The following is a 20,815-nucleotide window of genomic DNA, read 5'->3' on the forward strand; positions in this document are numbered from 1 at the left end:
TGAAGCCTAAAAACTTAAAAAATAATACCCTCTCTCTCTCTCAAATTTTTTTCTTGATTTTCTCTCTCTTTTCCTCTCTCTCAAATTCTTTATGCCGGAAAGAATATTTCTATATTTTTTATTTTTCTCTCCATTTCTTCCCTCCCTTCACTTCCCCCTCTCTCTCTCTCCCTTTCCCTTTCCCTCTTAATGTCGCATCCTCTCTCTTCCTCTTTTCCTCTCTCTTCCTTTTAATGTCACATCCCTTAATTGGAAAAAAAAACTCACCTGAAGTCATCAGATCTTGGTCGAAGAACATCACCGGAGGTCGAGATCGTCGGAGATCTACTCGGTAGTCGATGGTAGATATATGGAAGAGGTGAGAGAAAGAGAGAAATAAGAGCTAAAAGGCTAGGAGAGTGGGAGGGACTCGGGTCGGACCTGACCCTGATCCAACCCTCCCAGCTAGTTTCGGGTCAAGATCTACCTATATGGCCGATACCCCAGCCGAAACCAACAAACAAGCTAGTTTCGGTTAGGATCAAGATCGGCTAAGACCAATATCGATCCATTTCGGGAGGAAGAAGAAAATGCAGGATTGGCCGAAACTAGAACCCATGCCTAACATTTTCTTCTTCCTCCCTTCCCCTCCCTCCATGTCTCCACCCCCAAAATAACCATACAAGCCGTCTTACCTTTTGCTTCACAGTTCCCCAAATCTTGGCTTCTTCTCCCCTAAATGTAGAAGAAATGAGTGTTCTTATCGCTCCACTACCATTGACAATATCAAAATTCAAAAGGCTTACTAGAAGATGATTTCGATTGTCTTGCCTAGACTCAGGTGAGTGGGTTCACTCACATATTTATTTTATTATATTTCGTACCTTTATCAGACTATGTAAATTTTTTGTGTGCAAATTTATTTATTTCATCCTTTCGTGCAAACATTTAATTGTTACATTTTCTGTGTGCATTTAATCATTATATTCAGTGCATCACCATACTTTGTGCAAATATTAAATTTAGTGAAAAGAAAAATAAGACTAGTATTTGTACGACTTAGAGAACAGTCCCGGTATAAATCGCTTGCGATTTTTCGTAGTGACTCAAGTCTATCTGGAAGTCCAAGGGGAAGTCCTAAATCAGATCACTGCGGTGACTTTCTTAGGTGACTCTGGCAGGGTTAGGGAACAGTCCTAGAATGAATGAGAAATTTCCTAGGTGACTCTAACTTTTCTCAACGGTTAGAGGAAAAGACAGAGTGTGTTGATCACATGGTGATACCATCTGATGACCCTAACCGAATCAGCTATGAAGAAAAGTCTCGAGCGTCTTCTCGAGGTGACTTATAGTTGATGTGGATCCACAAGGTATAGACCCATTGAGACATATAACAGTATAAATATTGAAAAGATGTTAATATGTTGAAACTGTGCAAGGTTACAAGTTGTGACTCTCTATTGTTATCATTGTTATTATTTAAAGAGCATGTCTATTGCAAATTATTATGAATATTGTTGATTTTAGTTTAATTTTATTCAGCATTAATATAATTTAAAATTTATTTGGTTTTCGAGTGGATTCCACTCACTGAGCTATAGTTGTTGGCTCATGGATTCTTTTTTGTATTTATTTATCTATCTCAGATAATAGTCAACGGGGCGACTAAGCGAGATGTACCCGGACTCCACCTTCACTTAGGATTCACCTATTTACTTTTCCACTCTTTTGGATATTATGCTTTAGATTAGAAGATTTATTTATTTCGTTTAGAGACTCAAAAACAATAACATTGTTTTATGCTTTATTGAGATTAGTTTTAAATTTAATAAAGCAGATCTTCATTTTACTTATTTATTTTGCCATCATACACGTAGAAAGTATTAATAAGGCTTCGTGTATCTCAAGCATATTGAGATGTATGGCCGGTCATGATTCCTATTTCGGGTCGTGATAGGGGGCATGCTAAAATATTGCCCACAGCTTAGTATTTTGTTGCACGGGCCCATGGCAGGGGCAGTGACGGTCGATGGAGGGCTAGATGAACAGCTGATGGCATGTACTTTCGTTCGAGGAGGGGCAAAGGGGCAATGCAAAAGCCATTGAGTCAGCATTTTTCCAGCGCAAGCCTATGCAAGAGGTGGTAGGAAGCTTGTTGTGCATACGACGGTCTTATTGTGCGGCGGAGGCATCTATGGGTACTAAGTGAGACACTTGTGCCTATGCTATCAGCGAGAGTTCCGTGAGTGCCAAGGACATCCCTGACAGTCGCAGTCCGGCACCGGGTGGTTTAGTACTTTGGGACATCTAACGGGACTGAGATAGGACTTTAGGACATCTAGCGAGACGAGTTAGGACCTTTAGGGCATATGTCCAAACTTCATGCGGGTTCGTCAGTAAGACAACAGGTGCGCGGAGCGTGCGAGAAGCCTCGTGTTTACGGAATAGACTATTTTGCCGCTACCACTGGGTCTTTGAATTGGAGTGGGTGGTCGGTGTGCTCATAGTTGGACTCGAGAGTGCGAGCAGCCTTGGGCCTTTTTAAGTGGTGTAGTCTAAGAGCAGGTTGCGGGGACACCTGAGGATGTGCATGCTACCCCCTTGGCCCTTACAAGGCAGGACCAGAAGACCTAAGTGTAGTCCAAGAGTGGGCACACTGCTGGTGCTGCTAGGGCACCCGAGCGTCCGCGCGCCGTTGTTGCTGCCTTGGGCCTCTTACAAGGCAAAGGTAGGGCCAAGGCCAGAAGGCCCAAGTGCAGTCAAAAGCAGGCATGCTGCTGGTGCCACTTGGGCACCCGAGCATGTGCATGATGCTTTCTGTCTTGGTGCAAGGCAGGGCAAAAAGGCCTAAGTATAGTCTGAGAGCAGGCATCCGAGCATGTGCACGTTGCTTGTTGCTTTGGGACAAGGCAGGGCCAGAAGGCCTAAGTGTAGCCCGAGAGCAAGCACCCGAGCGTATGCACGCTGCTTGCTACCTTGGGACAAGGCAGGGCCAGAAGGCCTAAGTGTAGTCCGAGAGCAGGCACCCGAGCATCCGCACGCCACTTCTGCTGCCTTAAGACCCCTACAAGGCAAAGGCAGGGCCAAAGCCTTTTGAGACCCCTACAAGGCAAAGATAAGTGCGGAGAGAAAAGGGTTTCGTAGCCTCACCGTCAAGACAAGGAAGGGGGAAAGTTGTGGGGGAGGGACAAACCGTGCAATGAAAGGCTAAATATCAGTAGATCGTGCCGATCGGGACATGAAAAATAATGAACTATGCTTGAGCGAGCTCTAGTGGAGATCTAAAGTAATACTGACGTGCAAATTGTTCATCTGACTTGGGTATAAAGGCGAAAGACTAATCGAACAATCTAATAGCTGATTTCCTCTGAAGGTTTCCACTGAAGTTTTCCTTAGGATAGCTAGAGCCAGCGTGCGAGTCCTATCGGGTAAAGCTAATGATTAGAGGCATCGGGAGCGCAATGCCCTCGACCTATTCTCAAACTTTAAATAGATAGGACAGTGCGGCTGCTACATTGAGCCGCACCATGAAATTGAGAGCTCCAAGTGGGTTATTTTTTGTAAGCAGAACTAGCGATGTGCCGTGCCGATGGTGACCGGCATGGCCATCCATGTATTAGAGTATATTCTATCAAGAAGTATTAGGATCAAAATAATTAATTGAGTCTCATCATTTGGTATCATATTTGCTAGGTACTCTAAAAGCTTCCTATGACAGAGCTTATGATAGAATATATTTAATTTCTTTTCCTAGGTTATTTTTAGTTTATGTCAAAGCTTATGACAGAGTATATTTAGTCACTTTTCCTATGTTATTTTTAGTTTATTGTTATGACAGAGTATATTTGGGTTACACAAGTCATGCCATGTTACCCGTTTAATAAACGGATCGTGTTCATGTCTATCAAATATAACTCGTTTAATAATCAACTCGTATTCGTGTTAGGGCAAAGTTGACCCGACCTGGACCCGCCTAACATGACCCGATGGCCACCCCCTAATTGCCTCCCCTAGAAAGACTAATGTGCCCACAAATTGACCGACAACAACCGCATATACATCACATGTGCATATTTGCCCTCATTTGCATATGAGAGCAATATATTTTAATATTAAGATAGTGCATCATAATAATTTTGTTGATGCAACTTATCATACTTGAAATATTTATTAAGTAATCATATGATTAAAAAGTAGCATCCCTTCATGGATAAGATATAATGAAAATTATTTTCTATATATCATATTGCAACTTTTATTAATGTAATAGTTTGCTTTTACAAAACATTCAAAACACTAGATGGGTAAATTATATATAAGATTTATAATATTTTTATCCTTTGCATATATACCCCAATAGTACATATGCACTATCCAGTAGCTTTTAAATTTCCTTTATTTCATGAAACTGAGGCTTCCTAATATATCTGGTACATTCATTGTTTATGTAAAACATCCAACATTCTCCAAATGATGTACCATAACATAAAACCTGATTATCCAACAGCATGAAGGCAACAGAAAAATACCAAATGCAGTATCTTCAGTGTTATCTAGAAAGATCACTTCATATTATGATTTCAAAATTCAAATAGCAATTAAAATACACAGTAGAACAAGCTAACAAACATCTAATTACTTACAATGCTTTGAAGAATATCCATGGTGATTGAGAAGATGAGTTGTCTCTTATAATTACCACCCCCTTCAAGTAGTTGCAAAGATATAAGAACCTGAACAATTCAATAAGCTGGATAAGAAACAAACTTGATGCCATGCTTTCCCTTGTAGAAAAAATGGAACTCATATACCATATTAATCTTTCAAAGAACAATAATACAAGTATACAATACAATCATCATAAAAATTGTTCCAATAAACCTAAGATATTATTAAGCAAAAATTGACTCAAATACACTAATTTTGAACTAGAGATGACCCAATTATGAACCACTAGACCAATTAACGATTCTTTCATCTGTAAATAATTTATAGATCGTCTCTTCGAAATTTTAAAAACGCCTTCATTATTTGAAACTTTTATGTTTCTCCATGTCTTCAGCTCTTCACAGCAGATTCACACATCAGCTTAAAATCAATCTTAAGTCCAACATCCAATCTAGATAGGTTAGCAACCTGGATCTATTTTTCATGGGACAAGGAAATGTATAACCCATATTAATCCTTTCAAAGAATAATAATACAAGTATGCAATACAATCATCATAAAATTTGTTCCTATAAACCTAAGATATTGCTAAGCAAAAAATTGACTCAAACTAATTTCTAATTAGAGATGACCCAATTATGACCCACTAGACCAATTAACGATTCTTTAGTCTGAAAATATTTTATAGATCGTCTCTTCAAAATCTTAAAGACATCTTCATTATTTGAAACTTTTATGTTTCTCCATATCTTTAGCTCTTCACAGCAGATTCTTATGTCAGCTTTAAATCAATCTTAAGTCCAACATCCAATCTAGATAAGTTAGCACACCTGGATCTATTTTTCATGGGACAAGGAAATGTACATATCAACAATTGTCGTGTCACCCCAATGTTGTAAAACATTGGCCAAATGAAGAATTGGCATGTTGTCCCCATGTTGGCTTCTTTAGCGCTGATGCCATATTGGCAACAAAATGATGGAGCATTCAGAATACCACTTTGCCAACAAAATGAAGTTCTTAAATTATTGAGTTAATATGAGCTTTGTAATCACTCAAAGCTCTTAACTACTCAAACAAAGTGTAGAGAAAAGTAAAAGGCTAACAGTTTGGGTAAATTTGGAGGAAAATGAAATAAGTAATCCCTGAAGGGTAGAGTTTCAATTCAGAATCTTCAAATTATCATGTAATGGGGCATTATGGCATGAATTCAAATCCAGCGTATCATGTATCATTAAAAATCATTTTGAGGTCAACATTTATCATGTGTAGAACATTTTAATATATGCATACTAGAAAGTAATAGTCTCTCACATAAATGAATATCATAAATGTTCATGACCCCCTATCTCATATTATCCACTAAGTATTCTAGAGGTATATACAATTTTTTTTTTTATAGTAAACACTAAAATACATCAATGAAGCATGGAAATGTAAGTTCAGTTATTTGACAAGCATCATATCCGACAAGACATCTGATAGAGCTACACCTACATTATTTAAGTATCAGTCTTCCTATGTGTATTATACTCAAGGTTAAATGGACAGGCATATCTGGACTATGGATGTTATCAAGAAAGGATGGATAAAGGTTCTTAGTTTCTATCAGGGGATTCTCAGCAAGTGGATCATGTCCTTTGCTCACCCTAATTCCAGTTACCATATTATCAGACATGTCTAGATTGGATGCATTTAATTATAGGCCCAAAGCTCTACAAACAAGAGAAACTCCTCAATTCTCATGTTCTTCGCCATTTCACAATCACTGACAGCAAAAGTGATCTTGGAGAAATGCACAAGAGCATAGCATTGCTCTAACGCGAATCTCTCAGAATTCTTTATTATATAGCAAAGGTCATTTCTCATGGACTTTGTTGAAACCAGAGGAATGATATCATGATCGAGAATAAAAAAATTGCACTCATATGTTCCCCTACTCTGCCGATTGTGGAACACATTACCTGTTCATTTTCTTGTTGGGCAGTACCGGTCAGAGAATGGCAATCACACATTCTCAAAACCTGCGTCATGAACTTTGTATCACACACATCAGGCAAAGTAGTAATGCTTTCAATTTTGCATGTCACTAGAGACTTAATTTAATGTTAGACAGGTTTAGAAGTTCAGGTACAAACCCAAACTTGATATATCAATTCATGTCAACAAATTTGATATATCAACTGATTATGTATAAGGGTAAATGAATTTTGAGATCACCCTTTATTATACAAGATAAAAAGAGTCGCTAATAAGAAAATATCAAAAAATGGATAATATGTATGCACATACCCATAAAGTACTGAGAAAAATGCACAAACAGCTCAGCAAGGTCTAAGAAATTTAACACTACAAAATGTAGAAAAAACCCAAACAATGCAAAACCTAGTCTATGCACATCAACATAGAGTACAAAGAGAAAGGAAAAGTGTTTTTTTCTTTATGCCTAGGGTAACTCAGACTTTTTATCTCTTAAAATAATTGGTTTAGATTTCATTTACCAATGTAAGTGAATCAGTAAGTTTCGTGTCCACCTCCTTACCACCTGTAACCACAAAATAGACCAATTTTAGTGTGATTGAAAAAAATAGATAAAGCAACACAGTTAAGGATGATTAATATATAGAAAACCTTTAGAAAAGCATGTTATTCCCCGAAAATGATGGAAGGCTACATAAGAAATATCTGGGTCTGACGTGTACTAGTAAATGATTTAGGCAAACTTAATTTTAATTCAGCATTCTACAGGTATAGTTGTGCTCCAGCGTACTTTAATCTCAAATAGACATTCTCAACTTCCGATTATTTGATACTGTACACCATAAAAACATACAACATATGGACTCTAATATACACCAGTGGTGTCAATGAAAATTCGAAATCTTATTTCAATGACTACAAGTAAAATGATTTTGAAAAAAATAAGAATTTGAAACATCAATAAATTAGACCAAATAACCTGCTTATCAGTTATCACATGTAGTGTATTCTATCAACATGGCATATTAGGAAAATCATGGAATGGGATATCCATGTAGAGAGAGAGTAAACAAGGAAATTTCAACAAAGGATCACTAAATCAAGATAAGAGATAATGATGAACTAAATAAAGAGGAGCCAAACGTATGATAATCACTATAAAGAAGAGAAAAGGTGGTAGTTATCATGATTCATGGAGTATGAAGGGCAAGCAGAAGAACAATTTACTTCCTGTTTCAAGCTGAAAAGTAGATGAAGATGAAATAGAGAGATATGATTTGCCCAATTGTGCAACAATTCTCTTCAATTAATCAATAAAACTAAAAAGCCTCCTTTCTATGGATGAAGGCCCATGCAAACAGGAAATAAATTAGTATAAAAAAAATAAAAATAGGGAACAAGTGGCCACTCATCCTGTTGTTTGCATGCATGTATGTTCAATCACACAATGGTTATTTTTCTCCTTTCTTCTATTAGCATTTTTCCTTTTCCTATCAATGTTTTCCATTGCCGGAGTTTTTTACTACGTTAGATACATTAGACCACCTCCATCCATGGGTCGCCGGATCGGCCGATCCCGATAAGGACCAGGATCGACCAAACCGATCCCAATCTAGGCCCAATCCGAACTCTCTCTCTCTCTCTCTCTCTCTCTCTCTCTCATTTTCTCTCCTTACCATATAACCATTATTTCTCTTATGGAGATACCTAGCTCGGACAAACTTCGACAACGTAGAGCTAACTCCAACGAACTCTGGCATATAAATTTTTAATTCATTTCCTTATTTCTCTCTCTGTTTTTTTTTCATTTCTTTCACTCTCCATTTTTTTTCTTTTTTCTTCTTCTTCTTCTTCTTCACTGCACCATGGTTTTTCTTTTTTTTATTTAATTTTCTTCCACTCACATTCTTTCTAATCTCTTCTTTTTTTCAATTTTCATTGCACCATCATTTTTCTTTCTTTATTTTCTTATTTTCGTAAAGAAATTTCTAATTTTTAGTGGTTTTCCTACATTTTTAAATAATATTTAGAATTTTATGTAATTAAAAAGTCCGATCCAATCCAAGCGACCGATACTGCCGATACATATCATTTTTCCAAAAGGCCGATACTGATCCCAAACCCTATCCCGAATTTTTTAACCTTGCCTCCATCAACGGTTGACCAACTAGAGTGTTATTATGAGAACCAATGTATGTGCTTTAATTTCTTCTTAGAAATAAAATGCACTTGATAGTCCATGTTACCTAATTTTATTTTTCCCTCACATGAAAGCTGCTGTCAATAGCAGTGATTAGGGCATGGTTCCAAGATTTGGCCAATTTCGATCCATGGCGATCAGCCAATACTCCATACCCGAGTAACCCAACCGCGCTCCCTCTCTTCTTTTATTTCCTTTCTCTTCTCCCTAATTTTTTTTCATTTTTGGTCTCTCCATTGCCCCCATCTCTATCATTTCTCTCTACTCTCTCTTTTAATGTAACACCCCAATTTAAAAAAAAAAAATAAAAAAAATTTCCCCTGACCGACGCACGTACCGAGCACGTGCGTCGGCCTGCCACCCTCCCTCTTTCCTTTTCTTCTTCTCTTCCCTTCCTTGCCGTGCACGCCACCATTCCCCCATCTCCCTTATCCCTTCCTTCCCTCACCGCAGCCTCTCTTCTTCTTCTCTCTCCCTCCCTCGTAGCCGCCGACAGCCGCCGACTCGCCGACTCCCCACCTCCCAGAAACCTCCTTCTTTTCTTCCCTTTCTCCTTCCCCTCCTCGGCCTCGTCTTTGTCGACCCCTTGCCGCCGCCTTCTCTGGCTGCGGCCGCCCACTGTCCCCGCGCTGCGCCGCCGCCTCGTGCCGTGCCGTGCTGTCTCCGCGCTGCGCGCCGCCCTCGCCGCTTGCGCCGCCGCAGCCCCATCGCCTCTCCACCTCCCGCCGTCTCCTCCCTCGGTTGGGGGAATACCGGGGGGGGTAGGTGGGTGGGAGGGGGGTTTTGTTAAACCCCGTGCCCTTCCCCCCTTGGTGGGCTGCGGTCATACCGCAGCCCACTGATCCCTGGGTGGGCTGCGGTCAGACGCAGCCCACCGAGCCCTTGGGTGGGCTGCGGTCAGACACAGCCCACCGAGCCCTTGGTGGGCTGCGGTCAGACTCAGCCCACCGAGCCCCCTTGGTGGGCTGCGGTCCGAGACCCACCAGGGCTTGGGTTGGGTGGGCTGCGGGCCGCCCACCACCCAACTGCTTTGGTGGGCAGTGTGGTTGGACCCAGCCCACTTCGGCCAAACTTGTGGGCTGCGGTCAATTGCGGCCCACCTTGGCCCTTTGCCTATTAGGTTAGGTTTGAGTCTACCTATTGCCTCTAGCCTAGCCCATTTGGGTCCATTTGGACCCTATAACTCGTTTACCATTTTCACCTAATTTGATTAGCCTGATCCTTAATTTTGGGATAATATAAGATTCCTAGGATACCCTTGACTCGTACCAAACATAAATGTGCTAATAAGATAGTTAATTATATTAGTTCGCTAATGACTTTACTTGCGTGAATTAATAGGATTGACACCGCGTGAGGAAGATTTTGGGATCCCGGACTAGCTGACGAGTTTTACCTTACCGTGGAGACCTCCCAGGCGAGTAGAGTTATACAAATCTAGAATAACATGATACAAGAGGAAATGTCGGTATTAATGCATGCAAAGCTTGGTACTCCCTCGTTATATCTTTTGCATATGTAGTTATTTATAATCTGTTCAAGTATAGTATCATGAGAAAGATAATGTGTATGATAATGCTTTACATGTGTCCCGTATGGTATACCGTTGCATAGATGTATGATTGCCGTGGATATGGACCGTAATGATCATGATGACTATAACATGCTTTATACACGCATAAACACCGCACCACTTCCACCTATCATTAGTAGTCGACTCGACTAGGCGGTACCCTACTCACTCGGCCCGGGGTTATATCATATATGTCTATACTATTAGCGGCCTACACCCGAGGTCGGGAAGCCTCGTGTGGCATTCGGTAGTTATACCGCATAGTCGGGACTAGATTATAATGATAGAAGAATATGATTGTGAGGCGGGGATATAACTCTAGCTGTGCCCGACGACGCAGGTTGGGTTAGGCGTCGTTGATGAGCCGAGGGCTCGATTCTCCGCCGAGGCGGTGATGATTTAGAGAGAGTGAGATATGGGCTTACGACCGGGGGTCCCGAGTCCGATGGCCACGTACAACCTGGTCACATGTAGTGTCGCCATACACGTGTAGGTGACATTACCGCTAGATGTGTATATATCCCCCTCGATGTATGTGATGATGGATGATTGTTTCGTAGGAGTATTTACCCTGTGGTGAATAGCTCGGTGAGCGATGATAAGTATGATTATTGTTTTGGTAGACATGAGATGACTAAACCGCTATTTTATTGCTATGCATAGCATGTAAACCTATGATTGAGATGTGTACGAATAAGAGATTGTCTCAAACTTTATATCTCGTGTGAACCGATCATAATATGTTTGGTAAACTAGCATGTTCCAAGATAGTGATTGGTAATCTTTATCACCGCATTGACTTAGTTAATTGGGGTAAGTCATTTTAAATAAGCATGTCGTTATCGTTAGCAAATTTAGGCATACATTGGATATACACCCGTGATGTCATTATTTTAGATTGTATGAATCCTACTCGGCGGGCCGTAAGCTCACCCCTCGTGGCGTATTATTTCGTAGAGCTAGGGGACGCAGGTGCGGATAGCGAGAAGTAGCCGTTTTCTTTCTTTTTAGTACTTATGTTAGTTGTATTAAGCCCCTGCGAGGGTATGATGATAACGTTGTATTTTTGGACTTTAACATAATATTTTGGATGTATATTTGGAAGGCTTGTTGTGGCCTGTGGAACTTGTATCCGGACTCCTTTAGTTGAGTTATTTATGGTGAAATTGTGTGGTTGTGTGCCTTGTGAAATCCTTGTACTGACAGGTCATGTGATGTACCGCGTGGGAGGATTTACCCACGCGGTTTACACGTGTATTTGGAGGTTTGGGTGTTTCATTTAATCTCAGTTACTATAGTAGAAAATCAAATACAGTAATAGAGAGTTAGAAAGACGAGAGAGTGGAGCGAGAGAGAGGGAAGAAGAGGTTGGGAGGGAGTAACAAATTGAGAGAGAGGGACGAAAGAGAAAGAAAGAGAAGGGAGAAAAGAAATAAAAAAATAAAATTTGAAAAATAAAATGTGCCTTGTAAATTAAAATTAGAATTAGAATTTTGCCTTAGGGGTAATAGAAAGAGTGAAAAATGAGAGAGGGAAAGAGAAGAGAGAACCAACTCTGTATTCATCAAAATGTTAAGTAAATTAATGTATTTTTTAATTTTTAGGCTTCCTATGTAAATAATTATTATTTTCTTATTTTCTTATCACTTCTCTAAATTTTTAGAAATTTTTTTATATTTTTACATAATATTTAAAATTTTACATAATTAAAAAATAGTATAATCCAATGCAGGCAGCCAATACAGTCGATACGTATCATTTTTTCACATGACCGATCCCAATCTCGATACCGATTTTTAGAACCTTGCCAATAGCTACTGATATGCAAAAAGCTATAGGCTAGGTCGCAAGTTTGATATTAATCTACACACCTGATATAATCCATTCTTTTTTCTTTTCCTTTCCCATGACTCACTTTTGCATCATGACCCTTTATTATCATAAACATATACGCATGAGAATTGAGAAATTATCTCAAATACTTTAAATTCCATTTTGTAAATCATACTCTCTCCATCTCGACCCAAAATCTCCTTGTAGAATTTTTTCAACGAATGAAAAGATAAGTTGATTATTGTGATAGCTGTAATAACTAAAAGAAAAAAAAAGTCACGTGCACTACACGAGACCCACCTCCCACTCCCCTCGCCCATTACACGGCGAGAGGTGGGTGGTCGCGTAATATCAGACTGAGACATTAATTTTTGAGTCCAATTTATCAAATCCTTACCTATATAACAAAAACCTAGATTCCTCTTCCTTCACACAACCCAGCCCTTCTTTCCTCCTCTATCTTCTTCTTCTTCTTCCTTTCTTATCGTCGAAGCCTTTGTCGTGGGATCAAACCACCGGAGCACCGCCGGAGCAATCGAAGACCATCACGCGACTCACCGGTTAATCCTCTCCCACCCCTCTTATCTAATTTGGATTTAACAGAGTGGTTACTATGTACTTTCATTTTTGGGCATTTTGGTTTCATCGACGTAATAAGCCGGCCAGCAGCTTCCAATCGCTACCTCATCGGTATTGACAGCTTTGCACCATTGGCCTCATGCCGTAGGTGTTTTTCGTTTGAACTCTCGTGCCTCAAATAAATGTAGAAGCCAGCTCCATGGCCGTTGACCATAGAATAGGGTCGTCAGTTGTTGTCAACAACTTTCCTCCACCTTGTGCAGTCGACGTGCTTAGCATGGTCACAAGGGTGGTGTGGACCTTCAGTGCTATTGGTGGATTGCCAACAGCGATGATCATCGTTAGCCTCCTCTTTTCCCTATCTTGTCTGAGTTTCCATTAAGGAAGGTGAGCTCAAGCTCAACCAAGTTTACTCCCCTTTTAAATTGGATTCGGATTAGGTTGGATTTTGAATTCAAGATCCAACCTGAATCAATGAGTTTAGCAGGATTAGGCCTTTAGCCCAACCCATTTAATGAGTTTTCTAGGCTGTGAACTAGCCACAGCCCAGTCCGTGAGTTAATAGGTTTTAGGCCATGGACCCATTCCATTTATTTGGTTTGAGTGGGTAGTAGCTGTAGCTCAGCCTAAGTCCTTGGCTAATTTGCGATCATTTACTAATTAAATTAGATTTTTACTTCAGAAAATCATGATAATAATTAAATTAAAATACCTAACATGTGGACTAGAGATTTCAGTCGATTCAGTTAGACTTAAATGTGTAGATTCACTCACCTTTTTATTTGTCTTGTACTTGATGCTTTTTACATAATTACATATATTTTTATGTGTAAATTAAATATCATATTTCTATGTGCAAATTAAATATTATATTTCTGTATGCAAATTAAATCATGTTTTTGTGCACAAAATATATAACTTAGTGCATTCCTATACTTCGTGCAATTCTATTGACCATGGATATTAGTGGAAAACCATATTTGATGATTTGTATGACTTAGATAATAGCCCCGGCATAGATAGTTTTGCGACTTTCCATGGTGACTTAAGTCTACCTGAAAACCCAAAGGACAGTCCTATTATAAATCACTCCGATGATTTTCTTAGATAACTCTAGCAAGGTTAAGAAACAGCTCATGTTAGATCGAAAGACTTTATACAGTGATTTTAATCTCTCAACGATTAATAGAAGAGGCAGGATAAGTTTATCACATAATAACAACTCTTAGCAACCCTTAGGAAAAAATATAGTATGCATTTATCATATAGTGATACCTCTTGATGATATTAACTAGATCAGGTATAAGGAAAAGTTTCAAGCATCATCTCAATGTAACTTCTAATTGATGTGGATTCATAGGGCATGACCCAATTGAGATATGTGGTATTATTAATAATGAGAAAATTTAATATAGTGAAACAAAGCATGTCATGGGATATGACTTACATTATTATTATTTGTGTAGTTATTATTATTATTGTTATAAGCATGTTTAATGAAATTATTATTTTATATCGTTGAATTTGAAGATTTATTTTTAAGTAATATCTATGAATTTCATATTTATTTGGCTTTTGAATAAATTCTACTCACTGAGCTATAATTGTTGGTTCATGGGATCCCTCTCCCAAAATTTCAAATATTGATCAGCGTGATAAATAAGTAAGATGCATCGAGATCCTATCTCCACTTAGGATTTGCCCCTTTTATTTTTCAATTGTATTAGTCATTATATTCTAAACTATCTATTATTTTAATTTGATTGGAGACTCATTAGAGGTGATATTTGGTTATTTTATTATTATTGGAGTATATTTTTATTTGAAGTTAGATATTCATATAAAAATTATTGTTACTATGGACTTGTTGTATCTCAAGTGTATTCAGGGGTATGGCATAATCATGATTTTAATTTTGAGTCATGATAGTAATAATACTTAGATATGACTATTTCTAACATTTGCGTATAGGTGTTATGACATCTGAGTGCCTGAGGCTCCCACCTACTTGCATCGGGGATACAATATGCAAGGTCTTAGCAAAGAACAATTTTTATGTGAGGATAAAGCATTAAGCTCATTTATAGTTCTAATACCATGTTTGGATACTCCAAATCTTTAAAATTCTATTTTTTCCAAGTTCACAATTCGAAACTATTACATTATGAGATTCAAATGATTCTAGTTGAGTTGCATGGGTTGCAGTAAGTATAATGAAAATGAAATCTGAACAAAAGAATTCATTTCAAAATGAAATCAATTGAATTCATTATTTTATCCAAATAAAACCCATCTAGAGTTGGTTCCAAAGATGGTGTTAGTCATTTCAGGATTTACTAACAAGCTTGAGAGTTGCACTGTAGTTAGCAACAGTTTTGTTAGTAGTAATTCAACTCCCTAGTTCACATTATTTGTAATGCAATTTGTCATCTTATGTTAATTTGTTGCATTTCAGTAACTTCCGTTACGATGATGAATTATTGTTGATGTACATTGTTCGATTGTTGATGGCATTCTATTATGCTTATTGCACCATTACTACTGCGTATGATTTCTTGACGTACTACCCTTAGAACATTGCTTCTGCTATTTGTTGCTTTCTATCTCAAGATGACCGTTGGGTAAACCATTTGGCAGTACACTTCATCAGGGTAAAGGAAGCTTTTATTTGGCCAAATCACTGCCTTTTCGCACTATGCAAGTAAAACAGACAATGGTGGATAAATAGCATTTTTCTTGTTTCGTTCAGGAGTATTATTTGCTTCCATAAACATCTGGATTATGATGCCACATAATAGGAAGAAGAATTAGATGTCATACCACGAGTTAGAGAACTCAAAAATCCCATCTTGCTTGTTTGACTCCCCTTAGCTATTTCAGACTCTATCTTACCCTGTACAAAGAGTTCAAAATAGCAGCAGAGCTTAGTAGTGTAACTAAAATATAATGTTCAATATCTTTAAACAAGCAAATTGTATGAGTTAGTTAGGTGACAAACCTTTAAAGGTATTATAAACTGTTCAATATCTTTCTGAATAATGTTCAATACATGAGGAAGGCTCCGCATGATGTTAGGCCCTTTTATGTGGACTATATCTCCAATAACCTATGCCAAAAGGGTTATAAGAACCAAATAGTTATATCAATATCAAACAGAAAAGGTTGTACTTACCTTCAATGAAATTATCATATGACAAAGAGACTTCATTTTCTCCCTCCTTAGAGGAACCTAAAGAGTACCATCAGAAGTAATGGCTTAGAATAGATTCGCATGGCAACAAATTGTTCATTAGATATTTATGATATTAGAGATTAACATGGCAGTAAACATTCAAATAAAGTAGTGGTGATGAAAAGAACACCAGCAGACCATAGAAATAAAAAACAAAACAAAGACAACTATGTTGCACTTAAATGCACATAAAAATATAAAATGTGCTGTTTAGTCATCAAATTCTTTAAAAGACAATTTATTATATTTCCGCACCACAACCTAGAACTTAAAACTCAATAGAAAAGGAGAAAGATTTGTGGTAGCGATTCTGGTAATGGAAGGTTTCAGCAAAGTCACATTGTTCCAAGCGAAGGCAAATAACAATGATGGTAGACCTAATAGGATACACGACATTGCAATACAATGTGGACTTTCTGACATACCTAAGCTAATAGACTTTAGAGGCTATTATGAAGATAGCTAAAGCTAAACTATGACTTTAGAGGCTAAGGTAAGAGTAAGACTTTTGCAAAGCAAGTCAAAAGTTTTGCATAAAAAGATAAATTAGCGTGGACAAATAATTCATGTTGAGAAAATGAATCAAAGTAATACGAAATAAGCTAGAGTTTCATAGCAAGTACCTCAAGCAATGCATGTAAGTCAAGCATTGAGATGACAAGCATATGCAATCTATTAGCCAACAATACTCCCTGCAATGGAGAACAGACAAGCATAAATATTGGCATAGCATCAAAGTTTGCATTCAATAGCAATTTAAAGTGTAACAGCTTTATCAATAGAAAAGGGAAAAGAAACTGAAACAGGTGTTTGAAGATGCATCAATGAACTCGAAAAGAGATATTTTGTGAAAGAGAAACCATTCAAGAAACTCATCCATGTCAACATTTCTGATTTAAACAATTTAGGTACTAAAAGACAAAATTAGGTTGTCTGTGCAGATAATATAGCTGATAGGAAAAGGTAGGCTTTTCCAACTTCCATTGTTGAATAACAAAATGTTATAGTAATAACTATTATAAGGTTATTCCAAGGTGTATATTTTGGAGAAAATACTATACTGAAGTAAGATATTCTAGACCTATTTCTAAACCATACAGAACCCAAAAGCATTACACAATGTAACAACCCAGAATTGTAAAAATAAATAAATAAGTAATTAGAGATAATTATGGATTTAATTTTATCCTTTCTATTTTAGGATTTGGATTAAATCAAATTAATATTATTTTACTAGGTAGATTTTTAAGAAAATAGATCAGAATCCCTATCTTAGTAGGACTCTTATATCTTTGATCAATAAAAAGGGAGGCTTAGAGGAAAAAAAGACTTAAAAGAAAGTTTTTGGCGGATATAAAGCATGCAAGTACTATGGCAATGCTATAGCACCGAGATGAGGAGGTTCTCATCTAAATTTACTTTTGTTATATTCTTACGAATAACACCAAATAATCATATGTGAAGAGTTTTTACTTAGTTATTGAGTTGAGCTACTCCACATGGAGCTTAGGTGAGTAAATTTACTCATATAATTATTGTCTCGTATTTCATATTATAATTCCTTTGTATTATTATTCGTGTCGTATTATACTCCGTGCATCATCATCTTTTTATTTATGTTGTATTTCGTGTCATACTCTACTTTGTATGATATTTTATTTCATTAAAAATGATTTTTTTTTTGTGCATTATAATTCTTCCTGCAAATAGTAAAATATTGGCTACAGATTAATAGGACTTTGAGAATAGATACAGACTAGTTATTCTTTATGCATCTCCTTATGGTGACTCAAGTCTACCTTAAAGTTCAAGGGATAAACCTATTCTTGATTAGTATATAATTCGTTTAAGTGACTCTAGTACAATTAAAGAACAGTCCAAAAAACAAACATATTTCTAATCAGTATATGATCAGTTCAGGTGACTCTAGTGTGGTCAGAAAATAATCTCAAGCTAGATCAGAAATCTCTCTAAGGTGACTCTAATTTCTTTATGGTAAGTGGAAAAGACAGATTGTGTTTATCACAAAGTGACACTTTTTAGTGGCCCTAATCGGATCAGCTATGAGGAAAAGATTCGAACGTCATCTCGAGATGACTTTTAGTTGGTGTGGATCTAAGGGTCCAGTCCCAAACTGAGACAATTGATATTATTGAGAATGAGGTTTGAATAATGAAATAGAGCATGATATTAGCTTATCAATTGCATCTTTGTACCTTATACTTATCATTCATATTATGAGCTTATTCGCTATTATTTAATTATTGAACTTTGATTAATATCTCATATTAGATAAAGAATGATTCTCTAGCTTTTGGGTAGATTCACTCACTGAGCTAAAGTTGTTAGCTCATCAAACCCTTTTTATATTTTGGCCTTTACATTTTTAGTTATATTTGTAGGTTTTAGTTTTAGATTAAAAAGTTAAATGTTGCATTAGAAATATTTAGAGGACATTGATTAATTGAAGTATTTTACGTCTTTAAAGGTTTTTGAATTGGAGTCATTAAATAAATTTTGAGTTTCATTATATTATAGAATTAAATAATTACTGATAAGGCTTCATGTATCTCAAGCCTATCGGGATACATGGTCGGTCATAATTTCTATTTCGAGCAGTGACACAATCTTTTCGAGATGACTCTTATAATTTACATAGTTAACCTTCCAAATGATTACTATGCACAAGAAACATTTTAAAATCACACCTGTAAAATTTGTTTCATGAGAAGACGAACCCATTCTTCGCTCAGCATCTCAGACTGAAAACATAAAAAAGAAAAGGTCAAATTTCTAGTATGGCCTGATGATCCAGCACTAATTTCCACAGATAGAAGTTAGTTACCGAAGGATGAACATTTGACTGAAAAGAGACTGCCCAACAAGATAGTGAATCTTTGATTGCTTGCCAATCCCTATGCAGATTAAAGAAAGGTTGATCTAATAACATCACTAGAGTTAAATCCATCTGTACCTAAAGCAGCAAAGCTTACTTATTTTGTTTTGAATATTTGACTATTAGAAGAAAAAGGATCAAGAGACCAGTCAGTTCAAACTACAAATGAAATAGTCCAGAAATGTTAATGGCTTAATGCACTAGCCAATTTTTCAAAGTAACCACACAAATGAGAATCAACCCCATCAAAAGGAAGGCATGTCCATGCACCATAGACCATCTATTTGAAGTAGAATCCATATAAATTTCACAAACCAAAAACAGTATACATTATTGTGTTCTATGATTCTATCTAATTAGAAGTCATATGTTCTTACAACATTAGGGTGAAGTCTACTGATAAATCATAAACAGTTAACAAAATAAGTAGTTCAAAAGACCATGGATCTGAGTATCAACCAATCCTAATGCGGATCGAATGAAATAGATTGGCCTCAACACCAGTCAGCAGGCTAGTTTTGGATTGGTTACAGTTGGATTGGCCAAAACACCTGACTCTCTCTCTACCTCCTTCCCTCCCTCTTCTCCTGATCTTGTATATCAGGAGCTTAATAATTATTCCCCTTACCTGCTCTTAGGCACTTGTACAAATTTTTGGAAGTATTGTTACTCAGCAATTTGTAACCTACTTCTTCTATGTGTAGCACAGAGCATACTGAATAAGACCTAGTGTATTGCATCATGGTTTTTAAAGGCGGCCAAGGCGGCGGCCACCATGGCAGGGCAGCGCATCTAGGCAACTTGCTAATGGAGGGCAGGCCGCCATTCCTCCTCCTCCTCTTCTTCTTCTTCACTTCTACTTCTCTTTTTTCTCCTCTTTTCTCTCTTTCTATCCTAGGAACTCATTTCTCATTTTCTCTCTCACTGCTTTTATCTTTTCAAAGCATTGTGGGTTCCCAATGTAGATAGGAGTCTCTTTCTATCGTAAGAACCCATTTCTCTTTTTCTCTCTCTACTTCAGAAATCTACCACTTCTCTTTTCAAAGCATTGTAGGTTTCCAATGTAGAGAAAAAAAATTGTGAGATAAGTTGTCATGCTCCATATATATATAGTTAATTTGTGATTTTTTGTTATTATGGTTGTAAATTACTATTAAAAAATTTATATACGCTAGATTAATATGTAATATATATTATATATAATTATTTTTTATTTTTTATATATTAATAATGCTAGACCGCCTTAGCACCCGCCTTCTTCTTAGGCACTAAGCGATAAGGTGACTGCTCGCCACCCGTGGCTTCCTTTCAATACACTATATTGCATCATTAGAAGGAAATATAAAAGATTAAACTAATATGGAGCTTTACAAGATTCATCTTCTCCAAAATATTATAGTTGGAAATCTAGAACTCCACAAGAGTAATATCCCATATCACGTAGTGTTGTCTCTAACAAACTTATTTTCGTGAAACAAGTTAATTAATAAGAGTAAGGAGTTGATATAAAAGAAAATCACAAACCATATGTGATTACAGCTATCAATGAACATTACTACTATATCTTTCCTGACACATGAATACATTCTAAATCTGTATTCATGGATAGTCATGCTAGTTGGCACAAGTGCTGAAAGAGTACCAACAATCCTGCCTTCTATTTCTTTCTAGAGAAACATTAGAGAGAATCTACAGTTGGGATTGTCTCTTATGTGCGCGCCACCACCAAAATAACTGCTAGACTCACCCCTCAGCACCTTCGAATAGCATGAAGAGGAAGATCCCCATCGGCATCAACACCTCTGGTTTGTGTAAGGTAGACGATTGGAGAGGATGATAAATCAATAAATCAAGTGGATCCTTTTAGTAAATCAG

General features: G+C 37.3%; 1 protein-coding gene across 3 annotated transcripts in view; it reads right to left on the reverse strand.

Moving 5' to 3' along the window:
• Positions 1-20,815, reverse strand: part of LOC140789094 (uncharacterized) — a 46,296-nt gene that overhangs the window by 15,831 nt on the left and 9,650 nt on the right. For all 3 annotated transcript variants that reach the window (XM_073138698.1, XM_073138697.1, XM_073138700.1), the window contains exons 8-15: positions 18,890-18,959; positions 18,753-18,806; positions 16,668-16,736; positions 15,985-16,041; positions 15,811-15,918; positions 15,633-15,705; positions 7,149-7,192; positions 4,623-4,712 (exon numbers count right to left, since the gene is read on the reverse strand). In XM_073138698.1, coding sequence (XP_072994799.1) covers positions 4,623-4,712; positions 7,149-7,192; positions 15,633-15,705; positions 15,811-15,918; positions 15,985-16,041; positions 16,668-16,736; positions 18,753-18,806; positions 18,890-18,959 — 565 coding nt within the window. The remainder of the gene's footprint in view (positions 1-4,622; positions 4,713-7,148; positions 7,193-15,632; positions 15,706-15,810; positions 15,919-15,984; positions 16,042-16,667; positions 16,737-18,752; positions 18,807-18,889; positions 18,960-20,815) is intronic.

Source organism: Typha latifolia, chromosome 5, assembly GCF_019914945.1.
Source record: "Typha latifolia isolate L0001 chromosome 5, TyphaL0001v2, whole genome shotgun sequence".
Taxonomy (NCBI): Eukaryota; Viridiplantae; Streptophyta; class Magnoliopsida; order Poales; family Typhaceae; genus Typha; species Typha latifolia.